The sequence below is a fragment of the Oncorhynchus tshawytscha genome, linkage group LG20, assembly GCF_018296145.1.
Source record: "Oncorhynchus tshawytscha isolate Ot180627B linkage group LG20, Otsh_v2.0, whole genome shotgun sequence".
In the NCBI taxonomy this organism is placed as follows: domain Eukaryota; kingdom Metazoa; phylum Chordata; class Actinopteri; order Salmoniformes; family Salmonidae; genus Oncorhynchus; species Oncorhynchus tshawytscha.
This window is the reverse complement of record NC_056448.1, coordinates 25,231,761-25,249,564: the sequence shown is the minus strand read 5'-3', so window position 1 is coordinate 25,249,564 and position 17,804 is coordinate 25,231,761. Positions and strand designations below refer to the sequence as shown.

General features: G+C 43.9%; 2 protein-coding genes across 3 annotated transcripts in view; one reads left to right on the top strand and one right to left on the bottom strand.

The window, feature by feature from the left end:
• Positions 1–4,422, top strand: part of LOC112220357 (protein Niban 2-like) — a 40,275-nt gene extending 35,853 nt beyond the window's left edge. The window contains exons 9-14 of the mRNA XM_024382202.2: positions 49–236; positions 461–616; positions 936–1,055; positions 1,354–1,461; positions 1,622–1,733; positions 1,954–4,422. Of these exons, the coding sequence (XP_024237970.1) occupies positions 49–236; positions 461–616; positions 936–1,055; positions 1,354–1,461; positions 1,622–1,733; positions 1,954–2,879 (1,610 nt within the window). The 3' untranslated portion in view covers positions 2,880–4,422. The remainder of the gene's footprint in view (positions 1–48; positions 237–460; positions 617–935; positions 1,056–1,353; positions 1,462–1,621; positions 1,734–1,953) is intronic.
• Positions 4,423–4,502: 80 nt separating this feature from the next.
• On the bottom strand, positions 4,503–17,733 carry LOC112220337 (probable low affinity copper uptake protein 2). Of its 2 annotated transcripts, none has more exons than XM_024382157.2 (4): positions 17,330–17,733; positions 14,049–14,115; positions 10,077–10,320; positions 4,503–5,860 (listed from the first exon to the last, which is right to left on the bottom strand). In XM_024382157.2, exons 1-4 carry the CDS (start codon positions 17,333–17,335, stop codon positions 5,695–5,697), a joined length of 483 nt encoding a protein of 160 aa, XP_024237925.1. In that variant the 5' UTR covers positions 17,336–17,733; the 3' UTR covers positions 4,503–5,694. The 2 variants fall into 2 exon arrangements, with proteins under 2 accessions (XP_024237925.1, XP_024237924.1); XM_024382156.2 differs by lacking the exon at positions 17,330–17,733 and adding an exon at positions 16,415–16,581.
• Between the last annotated feature and the right edge of the window lie 71 nt (positions 17,734–17,804).

Below are 17,804 nucleotides of genomic sequence, written 5' to 3'. Positions count from 1 at the left end.
GACCACCATGGTAACTAACAGTACTCCCCATGTCTCCCCACTCTGTAGCTCTGGTGTTGCCCAGGGCAGGGCAGCTCCTGCGGGGCAGCGTCCAGCCCTTCCTCAGCTCCATCCTGGAGGCCCTGATGGAGCCCACCAGCCGAGGCTTTTCCGAGGTCCGAGACGTCTTCTTCAGAGAGCTGGTGGAGGTCAGCAAGAACACGCTCAACGGAGGGGGCAAGGACAAACTGGCGGAGGTGAGTGGACCACCGGACTGGACACACCAGAGGGGTTCGCAGGGACCCTGGGGGATTGTCTTTGGTGCCAAGTCCTCATCCCTCTGTCTGTCTGTCTTTAACCCCCACTCTTTCTCTCGCTCCCCTACCCTTTGTCTCTCTACCTACCCCCACCTCTTTCTCATTCGCTCCCTCTCTCTCCGTCTTTCCCCTCGCCCCTTTCACCATCACTCTCTCGCTCTCAGCACATGGAGAAGATCTCTATGCTGGCGTTCCACCCGGTGAAGATGCAGAGCTGCTATGAGAAGGTGGAGCAGCTGAATCTGGAGGGACTGCAGCAGAGGTTTGATGTGTCAAGCCCCTCCGTGTTCATCCAAAGGGCTCAAATCCTCATGAGAGAGGTGAGACCTTAACCCACAAATCCCACCATCTAGTAGGCATAGTGGGCATAGATGTGCCATGCCACACCAGACTACCAACACTTTAGTTTTCTGAAGCTCTGATGCTGTGTTCATAACAAAGTGGGAAGGTGGTAATTTCTAGTTGTGAAGTAGTAAATACGAGTTGGATGCATTCACGTGTTTTGAACTTGTTGAGAAATGCTAATGGCAAACAAGTGTGTCAACCATAAAATAAAAGTACAGCTGTCATGAGCTACGTTAGATCAGTAGGAATGCCTCCCCCCCATGTATCACTTATGTCCTCTCTCCTCTGTAACAGCAAATGGATAATGCTGTGTACACGTTTGAGCATCTGCTCCACCAGAGTCTGGAGGGAAAGGTCCAGGGAGGAGAGGACCTGTGTAAGACCATCCACTGCTGTCAAGACAGAGTTCTTAAGGTTCGTTAGTTAGTCTGAGGGTGGATTAGGATGAAGGCAAATTAATGGATTGATTGAATGGATGAATAGATTTGCCCTCAATACGGTTTCAAAATTCCAGTTACTTTCCAAAAATTCCAAGGTTTTCCCAAAATTCTGGTTGGAGGATTCAATATTTCCCACCTGATACCGGGAATATTCCCATCAGGAAGCCGGAAAACCTGGGAATTTGGGAAAGGTTATGGAATTTTGCAACCCTTGCCATCACGGATCAAAGAGTCTAAGGTCTTGTGTCTTTATCCCTCTCTGTCCCTGTCAGAAATATGACTATGACAGTAGCACGGTGCGTAAGAAGTTCTTCAAAGAGGCCCTGCTACAGATCATCATCCCCTACATGCTGAAGCAGCTCTCTCCCTCCTTCCATCTGGTGAGGCTCACTGAATATAGTGATACCCCTCAGACTTTAGCCACCCGTATGGAGCCCTATAACCTCTGGTCAAGTGCACTATATAGGGACTGGGGTGCCACTTGGGACATTGTCTATGTTAAGTGCATTTGTCTGTAACCTCTCATCTCCTACCTCTCAGGACCTCCCTCGCTTCCAGGAGTTGATCTTTGAGGACTTCTCCCAGTTCATCCTGGTGGAGAACGTGTTTGAGGAGGTGGTGCTGCAGTCTGTCACCAAGGACATCATGATGGGTGAGTGGTGGACACGCATGGAGACACTGGCCTGGCATAGACTAGATAATTGGAGAGTCCTTCTAGGCCCATATTCACAGAGCATCTCAGAGTACTGAACAAGATTATATGGTCATCTTAGATCAGCAGTGCTATTCTGAGGTGACTGTTGATATGGCCCTGATGTAAATGTGATACAAATGGACTGTTAGCATGGTAGTGATTCTATGTTTGCCTACAGCTGTGAAAGAGGCGGCAGTCCAGAAGAAACACAACCTGTATAGAGACAGCATGATCCTAACCAACAGCGACCCCAACCTCCACCTGCTGGGGGAGAACCCCTCGGTGGACTGGGCCACCCAGTTCAGGGGTGGGAATGAGGAGCCTGAGGGGGCCCTGGGAGGAGGCGGTCAGTCCAGCAGGAGGCGTAGGCAAGTGGTCTCCATGATCCAGCTGGATGAGATGGGTCCACTGCCCTACGAGTCATGCCTGGAGGTGCCGGGGGTGGACTTCATCCCCGAGGAGGGAGAGATTGAGGAGGTGGAGGTTAAAGCTCAGGAGCCCAAGGAGCAAAAGACCCCCACGGAACCTGATTCTCCAGACAGCGTGCAGGAGATCTGTTACCACAGCAAACCAGCGGTGGAGATGATGGTCTCGGCTTCAGAGGAGGACTTAGCTGTTCTCACCAATGGTACAGGGACGCTGACGCTGGAGGATGGGAAGGAGGAGGAGGTGACACTCATCACCACCGTGGTAGAGGAGATGCACAGGAAGTCACCACAGTGGATGAGCGCCCCACAGGAAGTGAACGAGCAGCTGGTAGAAACAGGAAGTCCATACCAGGAAGCTGGGCTTCAGGAAAAGGGGGAGGCAGCTATTGAAGGCAAAGGGGAGGAAGATGAGGCGGCCATCAAGAACGCCATACAGGAAATAGAGATAGCGGTACAGGAAGAGGATGGAGAGAGGATAACTGAGTGTGCCGTAGACTCTGACGCAGAGCTGGCCCCGCCATTGGTCGACTCCAGATCCTCGGGGCATGATGACGGAGGCTTCCAGCCGCCTACCAATGAGGCCTTGAATGAGGGCAAAGCTCAGAGGACACTAGTCGACCCAGGAGAGGTGGTGGTGGTTTTAGAGCCAGGAGACACTGCACTTCACAACGAGTGAGATCGGGGAGGACTTCACTGGGAAAACAGCAGAAGGCGAGACAGAAATTGTATATAAGATTTTGAATGGGAGGACAAGGGAGCAAAAAACCTTTCATTTTAGTCGGTGTTAACTGATCATTCCTGACCCCTCAGCACTGTTTTTCTGGTTTATATTCCGTACAGTCACATCTACAACAGTGGCCTATTTAACTGCGACTTCCAACCTCTCATCTGGAGTCATGTTTGTTCAAGTTTAATTTCTCTTAATTGTACATTTTATTTTACTCTATTCCTCAAGCTTTTGTGTGTGACACTGAACCCCAGGTATCTGCTGCATTATCCTTAGATTGTGTGGTCACTAAGGAATTTAAATAATTAAAGTCAGAATTGGATAAGGGATGTGGGGAGAATTGTGGATGCAGAAGATACACATTACACTACAGAGGCCTATCTGCAAGGGCCCTAAGGATATGTTCAGAGATGCATGACAGATAGTTATAACTATGGTTCATGGGCAGTCACACACCCACTGGTCATTACATGTCCTTTTATTCAGCAGTAGGGGGCACTGTAGGCAGGCGGTTGATGCAAACAGTCTGGCATGTCATTCTACTGAAATGGACATTGTTCTGTATAACATATCATTATAGAGATGTAGCTGTCATTGTATTCAGGGTCTGGGAGCACTGCTTTTTAACATGTTTTTACATTGACTTAACGTGTATAAAACCAGGCAGACATTTTGTCTTGAATAAGTGTATGTTGGGCCTCCTTTTCAACCATTATTTTATTATTTTCACAAGTGGCCTTATTGTTTCAACACTATATTTTTACAGTGCATGACTTCAGCATGAAATGGCACTTGCTTATGAACTCATTTTCTAGGTATGTTAGTCCAACCCTTTAGTGTGAGGGGAGCTGCTCAAACGGTAGCAGTCACTACAGTCGTATTATAAATGCTAGAGGTCCCATGTCGGCTACAGTGCAACTAAAATGCCACCGTCATAATTATGATGACAGTTGTTAAAGGGACTTTCTCTGCTGATAACTTTGACTGTGACGCATCAGCAGAATCTCATTGAGATAGAATGCTCAGTCTGCGTGTGGGAGGTCTGGATGACTGACAGCAGGCTATGCACCTTGTCATGAAGAGGCCTCTGTCAGTCGCTTCTGGCCAAACAAAGGGAATCATGGGAAAATAACCAAGTCATTTCCCCCACTCTTTTAAATGAGGGAAATCAAATGTATTATTTCCTAAACTATCAATGCTATGTTTATGGAAACTGTATATTTGAGGCACATTGTTCTTAAATCAGACTTAATCCGTTTGTAGCCTTGAGGAAAATATTTCCATGTAACTCCAGGATTTAAAGGGTTAGTTCACTCAAAGTGCTTTGGTTTCCTTCTTATTTATGACACATACTGTGTGGTGATCAATGCACCAGCCTCTGCTATATTCTTATTTTATATGTAAAGCTCCATGCAAGACCTTTTTATTGATTGTGTTTGGTGATATGTATGACTGGGTATAGTTGTATGGATTAATAAATAAGTTGATTTTATGGTTTTCCTATTGAGCATCTGTATCTCTACACTAAAATGCATTTTCAAATCAATTAGATCATATTTGATTTTCTGAAAATTCTTAGTTGGTGGTATTTATTGATAATTAGAATAAAATGACACTAAAACAACAGTAAGCACATGTCTACATGGGTATTTCTCAATAGGGACTTTTTAAACAAAACCACTTTAGAAGCCTGAAAGTAGATAACGGAGTAGTCCGTTAGGCATTGAAAAAAAAGTGTTGCATTCATCCATGTTTTCAAACTAGGCTACTGGATAATTCAACAGAAAATAGCTAATTAAAATGAAAATATTCATCTGTTTATTTGATATAAAAGGCACCAAATGGTTGGTTTCTCTACAGTGGCTCTCTTGCAAATGATTAAAAAACACAACATGACCCAGATTCTGTTCTCCTCTGTATTTCAGAGCAATAGAACAATCTGTTTCCCAATGAGCCTGACATGCAGTATCTATGGAGTTTACAATACTCCATCACATGCTTCTGTGCTGTCAAGGTGGCAATTCCTCAATGTTGTCTTGTGACTAGAGTGCTGGCTGGAAGTCTGACCTTGGAGTGAAATGGTAGAATGACAAACCTTAGGTCAGGGCTGCCCAACCCTCTTCCTGGAGATCTACAGTCCTGTGGGTTTTCAGTCCAACCCTAATTTAAACACACCTGATTCTACTAATTAGCTGCTCAACAAGACCTTAACCAGCTGAATCAGATACTCTAAATAAAGGTTGGACTGAAAACCTGCAGGACAGTAGATCTCCAGGAAAAGGGTTTGGCAGCCCTGCCTTAAGTCAAGTAACCACAGGTTGACAACATTGAACTCAAGCCCTGTAGCTACTCACGGGCCCTGGTCAAAATGATGACTGTGGATGTGTAGTACATAGTAACAGTTGCCTTGCTTGAACACAATGTAAAACTTCATAAAACTTTGATAAAAAGGTATCATGGCTCAATCACTCCTACTATGCTGTACATGTGTGTCACTATATGGAAGTCTCCATCTTGCTTTTTAATTAAGATCATGTATAAGTAGGGAAGAAATACTGGAACAACCTTCCACTTCGGGTAACTTGATAAGCGACACAGTCACAGGGAGATCTATTGCGCATCAGTGCACAAAAGTCAGAATGACATACACCATGGGAGTTTCTACGATATGCTCTTCAGATCAAATCTTTGACCAACAGGTATGGGATAGCTAGTCCCTGTAGCTCTATAGTCCAGGAAAAGAACTTTCAATTCCATTGTTTGATCAGATTTGACTCAGTAGTGGGAACCATATGAAGTATCCCAGGACCGAGCCCAAGATGACCCCTAGGAAGATCCAGGTGTTGTAGGACATGACACACAGCATCAGTATGTAGCCCAGAGTCACCTGCAGGATGTGCATGGCTGTCTGGATACCATGGAGACGCCATCTGGTGGAGAGGAGACAGAAGAGTAATATACTCCAAGTCGGTATTCAGGTCATAAGGAATTTCCCCTCGACAATCACCAACAAATTGGGGAAAACATTGACCCCCACTGTATTTTATTTTTTTAAATTTTATTTCACCTTTATTTAACCAGGTAGGCCAGTTGAGAACAAGTTCTCATTTGCAACTGCGACCTGGCCAAGATAAAGCATAGCAGTGTGAGCAGACAACACAGAGTTACACATGGAATAAACAATTAACAAGTCAATAACACAGTAGAAAACAAAGGGGGGAGTCTATATACAATGTGTGCAAAAGGCATGAGGAGGTAGGCGAATAATTACAATTTTGCAGATTAACACTGGAGTGATAAATGATCAGATGGTCATGTACAGGTAGAGATATTGGTGTGCAAAAGAGCAAGTAAATAAATAAAAACAGTATGGGGATGAGGTAGGTGAAAATGGGTGGGCTATTTACCAATAGACTATGTACAGCAGCAGCGATCGGTTAGCTGCTCAGATAGCTGATGTTTGAAGTTGGTGAGGGAGATAAAAGTCTCCAACTTCAGCGATTTTTGCAATTCGTTCCAGTCACAGGCAGCAGAGTACTGGAACGAAAGGCGGCCAAATGAGGTGTTGGCTTTAGGGAGGATCAGTAAGATACACCTGCTGGAGCGCGTGCTACGGATGGGTGTTGCCATCGTGACCAGTGAACTGAGATAAGGCGGAGCTTTACCTAGCATGGACTTGTAGATGACCTGGAGCCAGTGGGTCTGGCGACGAATATGTAACGAGGGCCAGCCGACCAGAGCATACAGGTCGCAGTGGTGGGTGGTATAAGGTGCTTTAGTGACAAAACGGATGGCACTGTGATAGACTGCATCCAGTTTGCTGAGTAGAGTGTTGGAAGCCATTTTGTAGATGACATCGCCGAAGTCGAGGATCGGAAGGATAGTCAGTTTTACTAGGGTAAGCTTGGCGGCGTGAGTGAAGGAGGCTTTGTTCCGGAATAGAAAGCCGACTCTTGATTTGATTTTCGATTGGAGATGTTTGATATGAGTCTGGAAGGAGAGTTTGCAGTCTAGCCAGACACCTAGGTACTTATAGATGTCCACATATTCAAGGTCGGAACCATCCAGGGTGGTGATGCTAGTCGGGCATGCGGGTGCAGGCAGCGATCGGTTGAAAAGCATACATTTGGTTTTACTAGCGTTTAAGAGCAGTTGGAGGCCACGGAAGGAGTGTTGTATGGCATTGAAGCTTGTTTGGAGGTTAGATAGCACAGTGTCCAATGACGGGCCGAAAGTATATAGAATGGTGTCGTCTGCGTAGAGGTGGATCAGGGAATCGCCCGCAGCAAGAGCAACGTCATTGATATATACAGAGAAAAGAGTCGGCCCGAGAATTGAACCCTGTGGCACCCCCATAGAGACTGCCAGAGGACCGGACAGCATGCCCTCCGATTTGACACACTGAACTCTGTCTGCAAAGTAATTGGTGAACCAGGCAAGGCAGTCATCCGAAAAACCGAGGCTACTGAGTCTGCCGATAAGAATATGGTGATTGACAGAGTCGAAAGCCTTGGCAAGGTCAATGAAGACGGCTGCACAGTACTGTCTTTTATCGATGGCGGTTATGATATCGTTTAGTACCTTGAGCGTGGCTGAGGTGCACCCGTGACCGGCTCGGAAACCAGATTGCACAGCGGAGAAGGTACGGTGGGATTCGAGATGGTCAGTGACCTGTTTGTTGACTTGGCTTTCGAAGACCTTAGATAGGCAGGGCAGGATGGATATAGGTCTGTAACAGTTTGGGTCCAGGGTGTCTCCCCCTTTGAAGAGGGGGATGACTGCGGCAGCTTTCCAATCCTTGGGGATCTCAGACGATATGAAAGAGAGGTTGAACAGGCTGGTAATAGGGGTTGCGACAATGGCGGCGGAAAGTTTCAGAAATAGGGGGTCCAGATTGTCAAGCCCAGCTGATTTGTACGGGTCCAGGTTTTGCAGCTCTTTCAGAACATCTGCTATCTGGATTTGGGTAAAGGAGAACCTGGAGAGGCTTGGGCGAGGAGCTGCCGGGGGCAGAGCTGTTGGCCGAGGTTGGAGTAGCCAGGCGGAATGCATGGCCAGCCGTTGAGAAATGCTTATTGAAGTTTTCGATAATCATGGATTTATCGGTGGTGACCGTGTTACCTAGCCTCAGTGCAGTGGGCAGCTGGGAGGAGGTGCTCTTGTTCTCCATGGACTTCACAGTGTCCCAGAACTTTTTGGAGTTGGAGCTACAGGATGCAAACTTCTGCCTGAAGAAGCTGGCCTTAGCTTTCCTGACTGACTGCGTGTATTGGTTCCGGACTTCCCTGAACAGTTGCATATCCCGGGGACTATTCGATGCTATTGCAGTCCGCCACAGGATGTTTTTGTGCTGGTCGAGGCAGTCAGGTCTGGGGTGAACCAAGGACTGTATCTGTTCTTAGTTCTGCATTTTTTGAACGGAGCATGCTTATCTAAAATGGTAAGGAAGTTACTTTTAAAGAATGACCAGGCATCCTCAACTGACGGGATGAGGTCAATGTCCTTCCAGGATACCCGGGCCAGGTCGATTAGAAAGGCCTGCTCACAGAAGTGTTTTAGGGAGCGTTTGACAGTGATGAGGGGTGGTCGTTTGACTGCGGCTCCGTAGCGGATACAGGCAATGAGGCAGTGATCGCTGAGATCCTGGTTGAAGACAGCAGAGGTGTATTTGGAGGGCCAGTTGGTCAGGATGACGTCTATGAGGGTGCCCTTGTTTACAGAGTTAGGGTTGTACCTGGTGGGTTCCTTGATGATTTGTGTGAGATTGAGGGCATCTAGCTTAGATTGTAGGACTGGCAGGGTGTTAAGCATATCCCAGTTTAGGTCACCTAACAGAACAAACTCTGAGGCTAGATGGGGGGCAATCAATTCTGTAAAAGAGCCAACTGTCAAAGTTGTTATACAGAAATAACAAAACATCCCGAAAAGCTTCTGTGTTGTTCAATGTACATGTAATTAGGTATAAAAAAAACAATAAACCTACGGGTTGCAATGCTTCCATGTAGGGAAATGTAGCCTGCTAGAAGAGCCCTGTTGCTTCGGGATATTCAGTGGGAAATGTGGGGCCCCGGTGTCCAAGTAAGCTACACATAGCTGTGTGTGTGAAAAACATTTCATCACAGGCAAGACATTTAACTTGTTAAGTCTAAACTAACTCCACTCACTACTTGTAGCTGTGTAGACCATTTGCTTGTGTTGTTCTTGGCTAGCTTAATGTTTCAGTTGGTAGCTAGCACCATCATGAAAAGGGGCATGAGGGAAGTCCTAACATTACGTTTTTCTAAGTAGTGAGAATGCGCGGGAGCAGGCAATGTTTTGCTGTGAGCTAATGGGATAATCTAGGTAACCACAGGTTGTTTTCCACACAGGCGGACGGGGCCACAACAGTCCATCTAATACAACTGGGACTGCTGCAGTACTCTCTCTGGAGTCATTATATAGAGGTGCACAGTTCAGGTTCTCATGGGTCTAATTATCAGCTGTTTTTTTTATTCATAATTTATCAGTACATTATGTAGGCATGGGAAACCAGGTGCATGTGTAAATCAATCAAATGTATTTATAAAGCCCTTTTACATCAGCCTAAAACCCCAAACAGCAAGCAATGCAGAAGTAGAAGCATTGTGGCTAGGAAAAACTCCCTAGAAAGGAAGGAACTTAGGAAGAAACCTAGAGAGGAACCAGGCTCTGAGGAGTGGCCAGTCCTCTTCTGGCTGTTCCATAGCTGCAGATAAGAGTTTAAACTGAAGCAGGAGCACGACCAGGTGGACTGGGGACAGCAAGGAGTCATCAGGCCAGTTAGTCCTGAGGCATGGTCCCAGGGCTCAGGTCCTCCAGGAGGGAAGGGAGTGAAATGGCTAGCTAGTTAGTGGTGGATTTTTTTCAATCTGTGATGTCACTCGCTCTGAGTCCTTGAAGTAGTAGTTTCCCTTGCTCTGCAAGGGCGGTGGCTTTTGTGGAGCAATAAGTAACGATGCTTTGTGGGTGACTGTTGTCTGTGGTTTGAGCCCAAGTTGGGGCAAGGAGATGGATGGAAGCAATACTTTTACACATGCGCACTCTTGACAATTTGTGAAGCAGTAGATTTAAGCCAGCATCCCTGGAACATGTTACAGAGAACGACATGGGCTCCAGTGTGAATCCTACCTGTTCATGGGGGAGGGAGTGGGAACAGCCTGTTCCGTGGGGGCCAGAGAAGACTCTGAGAGGCTACTGGCAAACTCAGCGCTGCTTCCCTGGCGGTCTGAGGAGTGGAGGGGAGGGGGGAAAGGCCGTGGGAAGGCTGGTTGAGTGGGCTGCTCGAAGGGCTTTCCCAGCTGGACCTTCCACACCTTCAGCAGTTCGTAGAACACAGTCAACAGGAGGACCACAAACACAGACAGCACCATCCCTGCAAACACATTGACAACAGAGCTTATAATGGCTGACAGCAATAATGTTCATCAGAGACCACAGCTCGGTCTGGAACTATAAAGTTGAAGTTTACATACAATTTAGCAAAATACATTTAAACTCGGTTTTTCACAATTCCTGACATTTAATCCTAGTAAAAATTCCCTGTTTTAGGTCGGTTAGGATCACCACTTTATTTTAAGAATGTGAAATGTCAGAATAATAGTAGAGAACTATTTCTTTCATCACATTCCCAGTGGTTCACAAGTTTACATACACTCAATTAGTCTTTGGTAGCATTGCCTTTAAATTGTTTAACTTGGGTCAAACGTTTTGGGTAGCCTTCCACAAGCTTCCCACAATAAGTTGGGGGAATTTCGGCCCATTCCTCCTGACAGAGCTGGTGTAACGGAGTCAGGTTTGTAGGCCTCCTTGCTTGCACACGTTTTTCAGTTCTGCCTACAAATTTGGGGCAAATTTTCTATAGGATTGAGGTCAGGGCTTTGCGATGGCCACTCCAATACCTTGACCTTGTTGTGTTTAAGCCATTTTGCCACAACTTCGGAAGTATGCTTAGGGTCATTGTCCATTTGGAAGACCCATTTGCGACCAAGATTTAACTCCCTGACTAATGTCTGGAGATGTTGCTTCAATATATCCACATAATTTTCCTCCCTCATGATTCTATCTATTTTGTGACGTGCACCAGTCCCTCCTACAGCAAAGCACCCCCACAACATGTGGCTGCCCACCCCATGCATCACGGTTGGGATGGTGTTCTTCGGCTTGCAAGCCTCCCCCTTTTTCCTCCAAACATAACGATGGTCATTATTGCCAAACAGTTATATTTTTGTATCACCAGACCAGTGGACATTTCTCCAAAAAGTACGATCTTTGTCCTCATGTGCAGTTGCAAACCGTAGTCTGACTTTTTTTAATGGTGGTTTTGGAGCAGTGGCTTCTTCCTTGCGGAGCGGCCTTTCAGGTTATGTCGATATAGAGCTCGTTTTACTGTGGATATACAGTGCCTTGCGAAAGTATTCGGCCCCCTTGAACTTTGCGACCTTTTGCCACATTTCAGGCTTCAAACATAAAGATATAAAACTGTATTTTTTTGTGAAGAATCAACAACAAGTGGGACACAATAATGAAGTGGAACGACATTTATTGGATATTTCGAACTTTTTTAACAAATCAAAAACTGAAAAATTGGGCATGCAAAATTATTCAGCCCCTTTACTTTCAGTGCAGCAAACTCTCTCCAGAAGTTCAGTGAGGATCTCTGAATGATCCAATGTTGACCTAAATGACTAATGATGATAAATTCAATCCACCTGTGTGTAATCAAGTCTCCGTATAAATGCACCTGCACTGTGATAGTCTCAGAGGTCCGTTAAAAGCGCAGAGAGCATCATGAAGAACAAGGAACACACCAGGCAGGTCCGAGATACTGTTGTGAAGAAGTTTAAAGCCGGATTTGGATACAAAAAGATTTCCCAAGCTTTAAACATCCCAAGGAGCACTGTGCAAGCGATAATATTGAAATAGAAGGAGTATCAGACCACTGCAAATCTACCAAGACCTGGCCGTCCCTCTAAACTTTCAGCTCATACAAGGAGAAGACTGATCAGAGATGCAGCCAAGAGGCCCATGATCACTCTGGATGAACTGCAGAGATCTACAGCTGAGGTGGGAGACTCTGTCCATAGGACAACAATCAGTCGTATATTGCACAAATCTGGCCTTTATGGAAGAGTGGCAAGAAGAAAGCCATTTCTTAAAGATATCCATAAAAAGTGTCATTTAAAGTTTGCCACAAGCCACCTGGGAGACACACCAAACATGTGGAAGAAGGTGCTCTGGTCAGATGAAACCAAAATTGAACTTTTTGGCAACAATGCAAAACGTTATGTTTGGCGTAAAAGCAACACAGCTCATCACCCTGAACACACTATCCCCACTGTCAAACATGGTGGTGGCAGCATCATGGTTTGGGCCTGCTTTTCTTCAGCAGGGACAGGGAAGATGGTTAAAATTGATGGGAAGATGGATGGAGCCAAATACAGGACCATTCTGGAAGAAAACCTGATGGAGTCTGCAAAAGACCTGAGACTGGGACGGAGATTTGTCTTCCAACAAGACAATGATCCAAAACATAAAGCAAAATCTACAATGGAATGGTTCAAAAATAAACATATCCAGGTGTTAGAATGGCCAAGTCAAAGTCCAGACCTGAATCCAATCGAGAATCTGTGGAAAGAACTGAAAACTGCTGTTCACAAATGCTCTCCATCCAACCTCACTGAGCTCGAGCTGTTTTGCAAGGTGGAATGGGAAAACAGTTCAGTCTCTCGATGTGCAAAACTGATAGACATACCCCAAGCGACTTACAGCTGTAATCACAGCAAAAGGTGGCGCTACAAAGTATTAACTTAAGGGGGCTGAATAATTTTGCACACCCAATTTTTCAGTTTTTGATTTGTTAAAAAGTTTGAAATATCCAATAAATGTCGTTCCACTTCATGATTGTGTCCCACTTGTTGTTGATTCTTCACAAAAAATACAGTTTTATATCTTTATGTTTGAAGCCTGAAATGTGGCAAAAGGTTGCAAAGTTCAAGGGGGCCGAATACTTTCGCAAGGCACTGTACTTTTGTACCTGTTTCCTCCAGCATCTTCACAAGGTCCTTTGCTGTTGTTCTGGGATTGATTTGCCCTTTTCACACCAAAGTACGTTCATCTCTAGGAGACAGAACACGTCTTCATCCTGAGTGGTATGACGGCTGCGTGGTCCCATGGTGTTTATACTTGAGTCCTATTGTTTGTACAGATGAAAGTGGTACTTTCAGGCATTTGGAAATTGCTCCCAAGGATAAACCAGACTTGTAGAGGTCTACATTTTTTTTCTGAGGTCGTGGCTGATTTCTTTTGATTTTCCCATGATGTCAAGCAGAGAGACACAGTTTGAAGGTAGGCCTTGAAATACATCCACAGGTACACCACCAATTGACTAAAATTATGTCAATTAGCCTATCAGAAGCTTCTAAAGCCATGACATAATTTCCCAAGCTGTTTAAAGGCACAGTCAATTTAGTGTATTTAGTGTAACTTCTGACCCTGGAATTGTGATACAGTGAATTATAAAAGTGAAATAATCTGTCTGTAAAAACATTGTTGGAAAAATGACTTGTGTCATGCACAAAGTAGATGTCCTAACCGACTTGCCAAAACTATAGTTTGTTAACAAGAAATTTGTGGAGTGGTTGAAAAACAAGTTAATGACTACAACCTAAGTGTAGTACTGTACAGACTACAACAGTGACCTAATCTAAGAATGTAAGAAATCAGTACATCCATCACTTGGGGCCCTATTGAAACAGATCTAAAATATCTCATTTGCAAGAAGTTTATTTGTTGTACCTGAAACACACTGCAGGATGAAGGGGGTAAACTGTGCATTCACATTACAATGAGGTCACCCTTACAAAAAAAGATTGAAGTTGTAGTGAAAGTGCAGTAACTGCAATATTTTGGACACAGTAAGTACAGAATAACTGCAGTGTACTGCAGTTGAACTGCAGTAAAAAATAACTTTTTTTGGATGCAGTATTTGCAGCATACAGCAGTTATAGTGTACTTTGACTGCCAGACAAACAGGTTCTGAACTATATGATTTACTGTGTAGATTCTCCTGAGGGCACAGGCCTGTCATCAATGTTAGCCTACCTGCGGGTCCGTGCACATCCCAGAAGTCAAACAGCAGCGTCACTCTACTCCCTGCCTCGAAGGTCATCTGTATGAGAAAAGAGAGCCATATAACTACAATAAAGAACAGCAATATACAGGCAAGGCAGCAGACCAGATCTGGGACCTGTGCAGCAAATCCTTAACCAATGAACAGTGGTTACATCAACAAAATGTCAAATATATAAATGTACCAAATATTTTTTTGCTTAGTCAAGTAGATAATGACAACACAGGAACGTGCTTTGTCGGTGTTACCCAAACTCTGCCAGACAGATGCAGTCCTGTTAATATGTCACCTGTCCAATAGTCCTCCAGTGAAATGCCTAATCATAGGAGCTGATCATGCACAATAAAGAATGTACTGTATGTGAGGCCATGATGTGGACTTCATTATTATACCACGTGAAAGCAATTAGCTGTAGCTCTGGTAAGAGGAAATCAAACTCATTCTCTCCTTACATCTTGGGGAAGTATACAAAAGTTGGGCCCGGTTTCCTGATGCATAGATCTGGAATTTAGGTTTACGATTGGTTTATGATGCATCTTTCTTTCCAACAACAGCCCAAGATGTAACATGCATTTCCCAACACACCAAGCAGAGACAACGTTTGTTAAGTTCATCGTAGAGGCATGTGTCGATACTGATAGGATCGAAAGAATGGAAGCACTGCTCTCGGATCAGCGTTCTCCCTTTTAAATCTTTGATTAATATTCCAATTATTCCACAATAGTGACAACGAATCATCTCCTAGAGAGATATCAAATATTGAGGCGGCATATTCTAACCACAAATAATAATGCACAACATTTTTTGGGCTCCCGAGTGGTGCAGTGGTCTAAGGCACTGCATCTCAGTGTTAGAGGTAACACTGCAGACCCTGGTTCGATTCCAGGCTGTATCACAACCAGCCGTGATTGAGAGTCCCATAGGGCGGTGCACAATTGGTCCAGCGAAGTTAGGGTTTGGCCGGGGTAGGTCATCATTGAAAATAAGAATTTGTTCTTAACTAGCTTGCAGAGTTAAAATTTTAAATAATAATAAACTAAATCAAGATTTGGCACATCATCCTGCATGTTACACATCATTAAATATATTGTAACGACCCTGGGTTTATAAGCGCAGAACTCGACCCTGCCGCACGAGCATGCTTTTGCTGCACAGTCGATAGCGCGCCGGACCTCGGTCGAGGGTCGAGGGCTGGAGACCTGCTCCCTGCCTGTTTCATTACAATATTGAGGCAAAACATTTGCCTAAAGACAAAAACGTACAAATAGCTAAATAAAACTATTGAAATATATGTCTATGTAGCCTATACTGTATTTATATTTTAATACAGTTCTCGGTTTTATATCCTTTGTTATGCAAAGAAAATTGCAATTTTGCATTTTTAGTTTGTAGGCAGGTTTCCATTGACCCAGGTTTATTTGGCATAAATAAATTGGGACATGTGTAATGGAAATGACAGAGTCTACAGCAGAAATGTTCTAAAGATCAACATTTTTTTATCCATTCGACAGGGGTGTATTTTTCTTTGGTCAAACTGCAAGTTTCACCATGCCACGAACCGTGGGGATACATTGGCACATAATTATTCGAAAGTGGCAAATTATTTGATGGCTTTCGCGGGCTACCTGAGCCATGAAACCGATAGGTGGGAGGTCATTACAGGCTGTCGCCAACATATTAATGCGCAATTTGCCTGAATGGGTCACGGAAACACTTTTTATTCGACACCGTAGGTTTTGTGAAAATGTTTTTGTGTGTGACGTCACTACACCCAGCTGTTTTTATCTACAAGATAGTTAAATGTAAACGCATCCTAGCAGGCAATTGTCGCATCAATTTTCCATGCAAACTTTCTTAATGTCGACAAGAAACCCCTGGACAGGTTCATGGAAACATACTGTATCTAGTGTCACAGAAAGACAGAACTATCTTGATTTTGTGTTTAGCGGAGATCTGTGTATGTGACACAGAAAGCAAAAAAGCATCTAACGATGTAGCGGTTTACGAGTGGACGGACTGGTTTGAGGCAATCGTTAAATAAACAGCGGCAGGGTAGCCTAGTGGTTAGAGGGTTCAAAAATTCTAAATCCCCAAACTGACAAGGTACAAATCTGTCCTTCTACCCCTGAACAGGCAGTTAACCCACTGTTCCTAGTCCGTCATTGAAAATAAGACTTTGTTCTCAACGGACTTGCCTGGATAAAGAAAAAGAGAAACCTTTAGTAAAAATGGTTAACGATGCTCTTACTTATTAAGCGAGTAACGTAGCCTTAAGATACTTTTGGGGAAACAGCCCCGTACAATCTCAAAACCTTTCCTTACCTGCCCCTCTACCTACCTTTGTCAGGTTTTGCATTTTTTTTAACCAAATCGTTTGTGGCAATTCATGACAGAGGCCAGAGTCCACGTAATGCTTGGAGCAAATATATGCTCATTTCACGGACACAGCATTAGGCTACTATGGAAAAACAGCCCAGCGTTCCCTCATGAGCTAATATCAGACGGTTTATTTACGAGGTAAATTAGTTTTATACAGGATATTCGGTTCTCTCTCGTGACTCGCTATTGAAACAAGCATGACTATGAAGACGGTATATTCTGAATCGGGTGGATGGAGAATAAACCAAACCTTAATTTATTTTATTTTTTAATCAATACGATTTCGGATTTCAATATTTGATAGTTCTTACACAAAGTGTGCCATGACTATGATATATTCTGAATCGGGGAGGATGGACAAAAATCCACAGCTTTTTTTGTTTTTGAAATGCATTTCATTTTTTTTATTCTGGCTTTAAAAATCTTCAATAGCTCGGGTGGATGGAGAATAATCCGCACCTTCATTCATGTGTGAAATTCTACACATCTTGTCACAGGGCGCAAATAACATTTAGCAGTTTTAAAGATAATTTTATGGCAATTCTATACATTTTGCCATGTCTAATGTGTATTCATGTTATATTTGAGTGACTACAACATTACAACAATTTCTATGGGGGGGAGAAAATATTTTTAAAAACGTTAGCTGACATGGGCTAGTATAAATAGCTCTAAGGTATGCAATGACTACTAACATGACAAGAGGAACTGATGATGCACTACCCAATTTCTAAATTGCACCTTTTGCATTCTACCATTGCAACTTTCAAGAGTAAATTTAAAGTTGGGCTGAGTTCCTTTAAAAAAAAAACTGTATTTTAGGGGGGACAAATCAAAGGTAACACATAGAGGTCTAGGCGAAGAAACTACTTACCGACATGATTTATCAACTTGAGCAGACAAGTAAGAATTTTATGGGGGAATCCTCAGGTCCTTCGACTCCCCATCACAGAAGACAGCGAACTGCAGACATTTTTTTTTCTTCAGTAATTTAGCTGCGTTCCACTTATACTTGTTTTGATCGCAGGGCTGTAGGCTACCATCAACAGCATAAGTCCGCCCCCATGTGACGTTAAATATCGCAAGGGCAGGTGGTAAATGGAGTCTCATGCCCATTATACAATTACGTGCTGGAGGCATCTATGTGTATGCAGTTTCTGTATATACACTACATTTCAGATATAATCAAGTAATAATGCATATATAAAAAGATAGGTACAATGCAGTGTTGTTTTAAAAGACTGGAGGAATTCATGTTTCTTCAAGTTAAAAACTACGGATCGGATACATTGCAATTCAATATTATGCTCATAACTAGTAAGAATGTAACTTTAAAAAACAATATCACT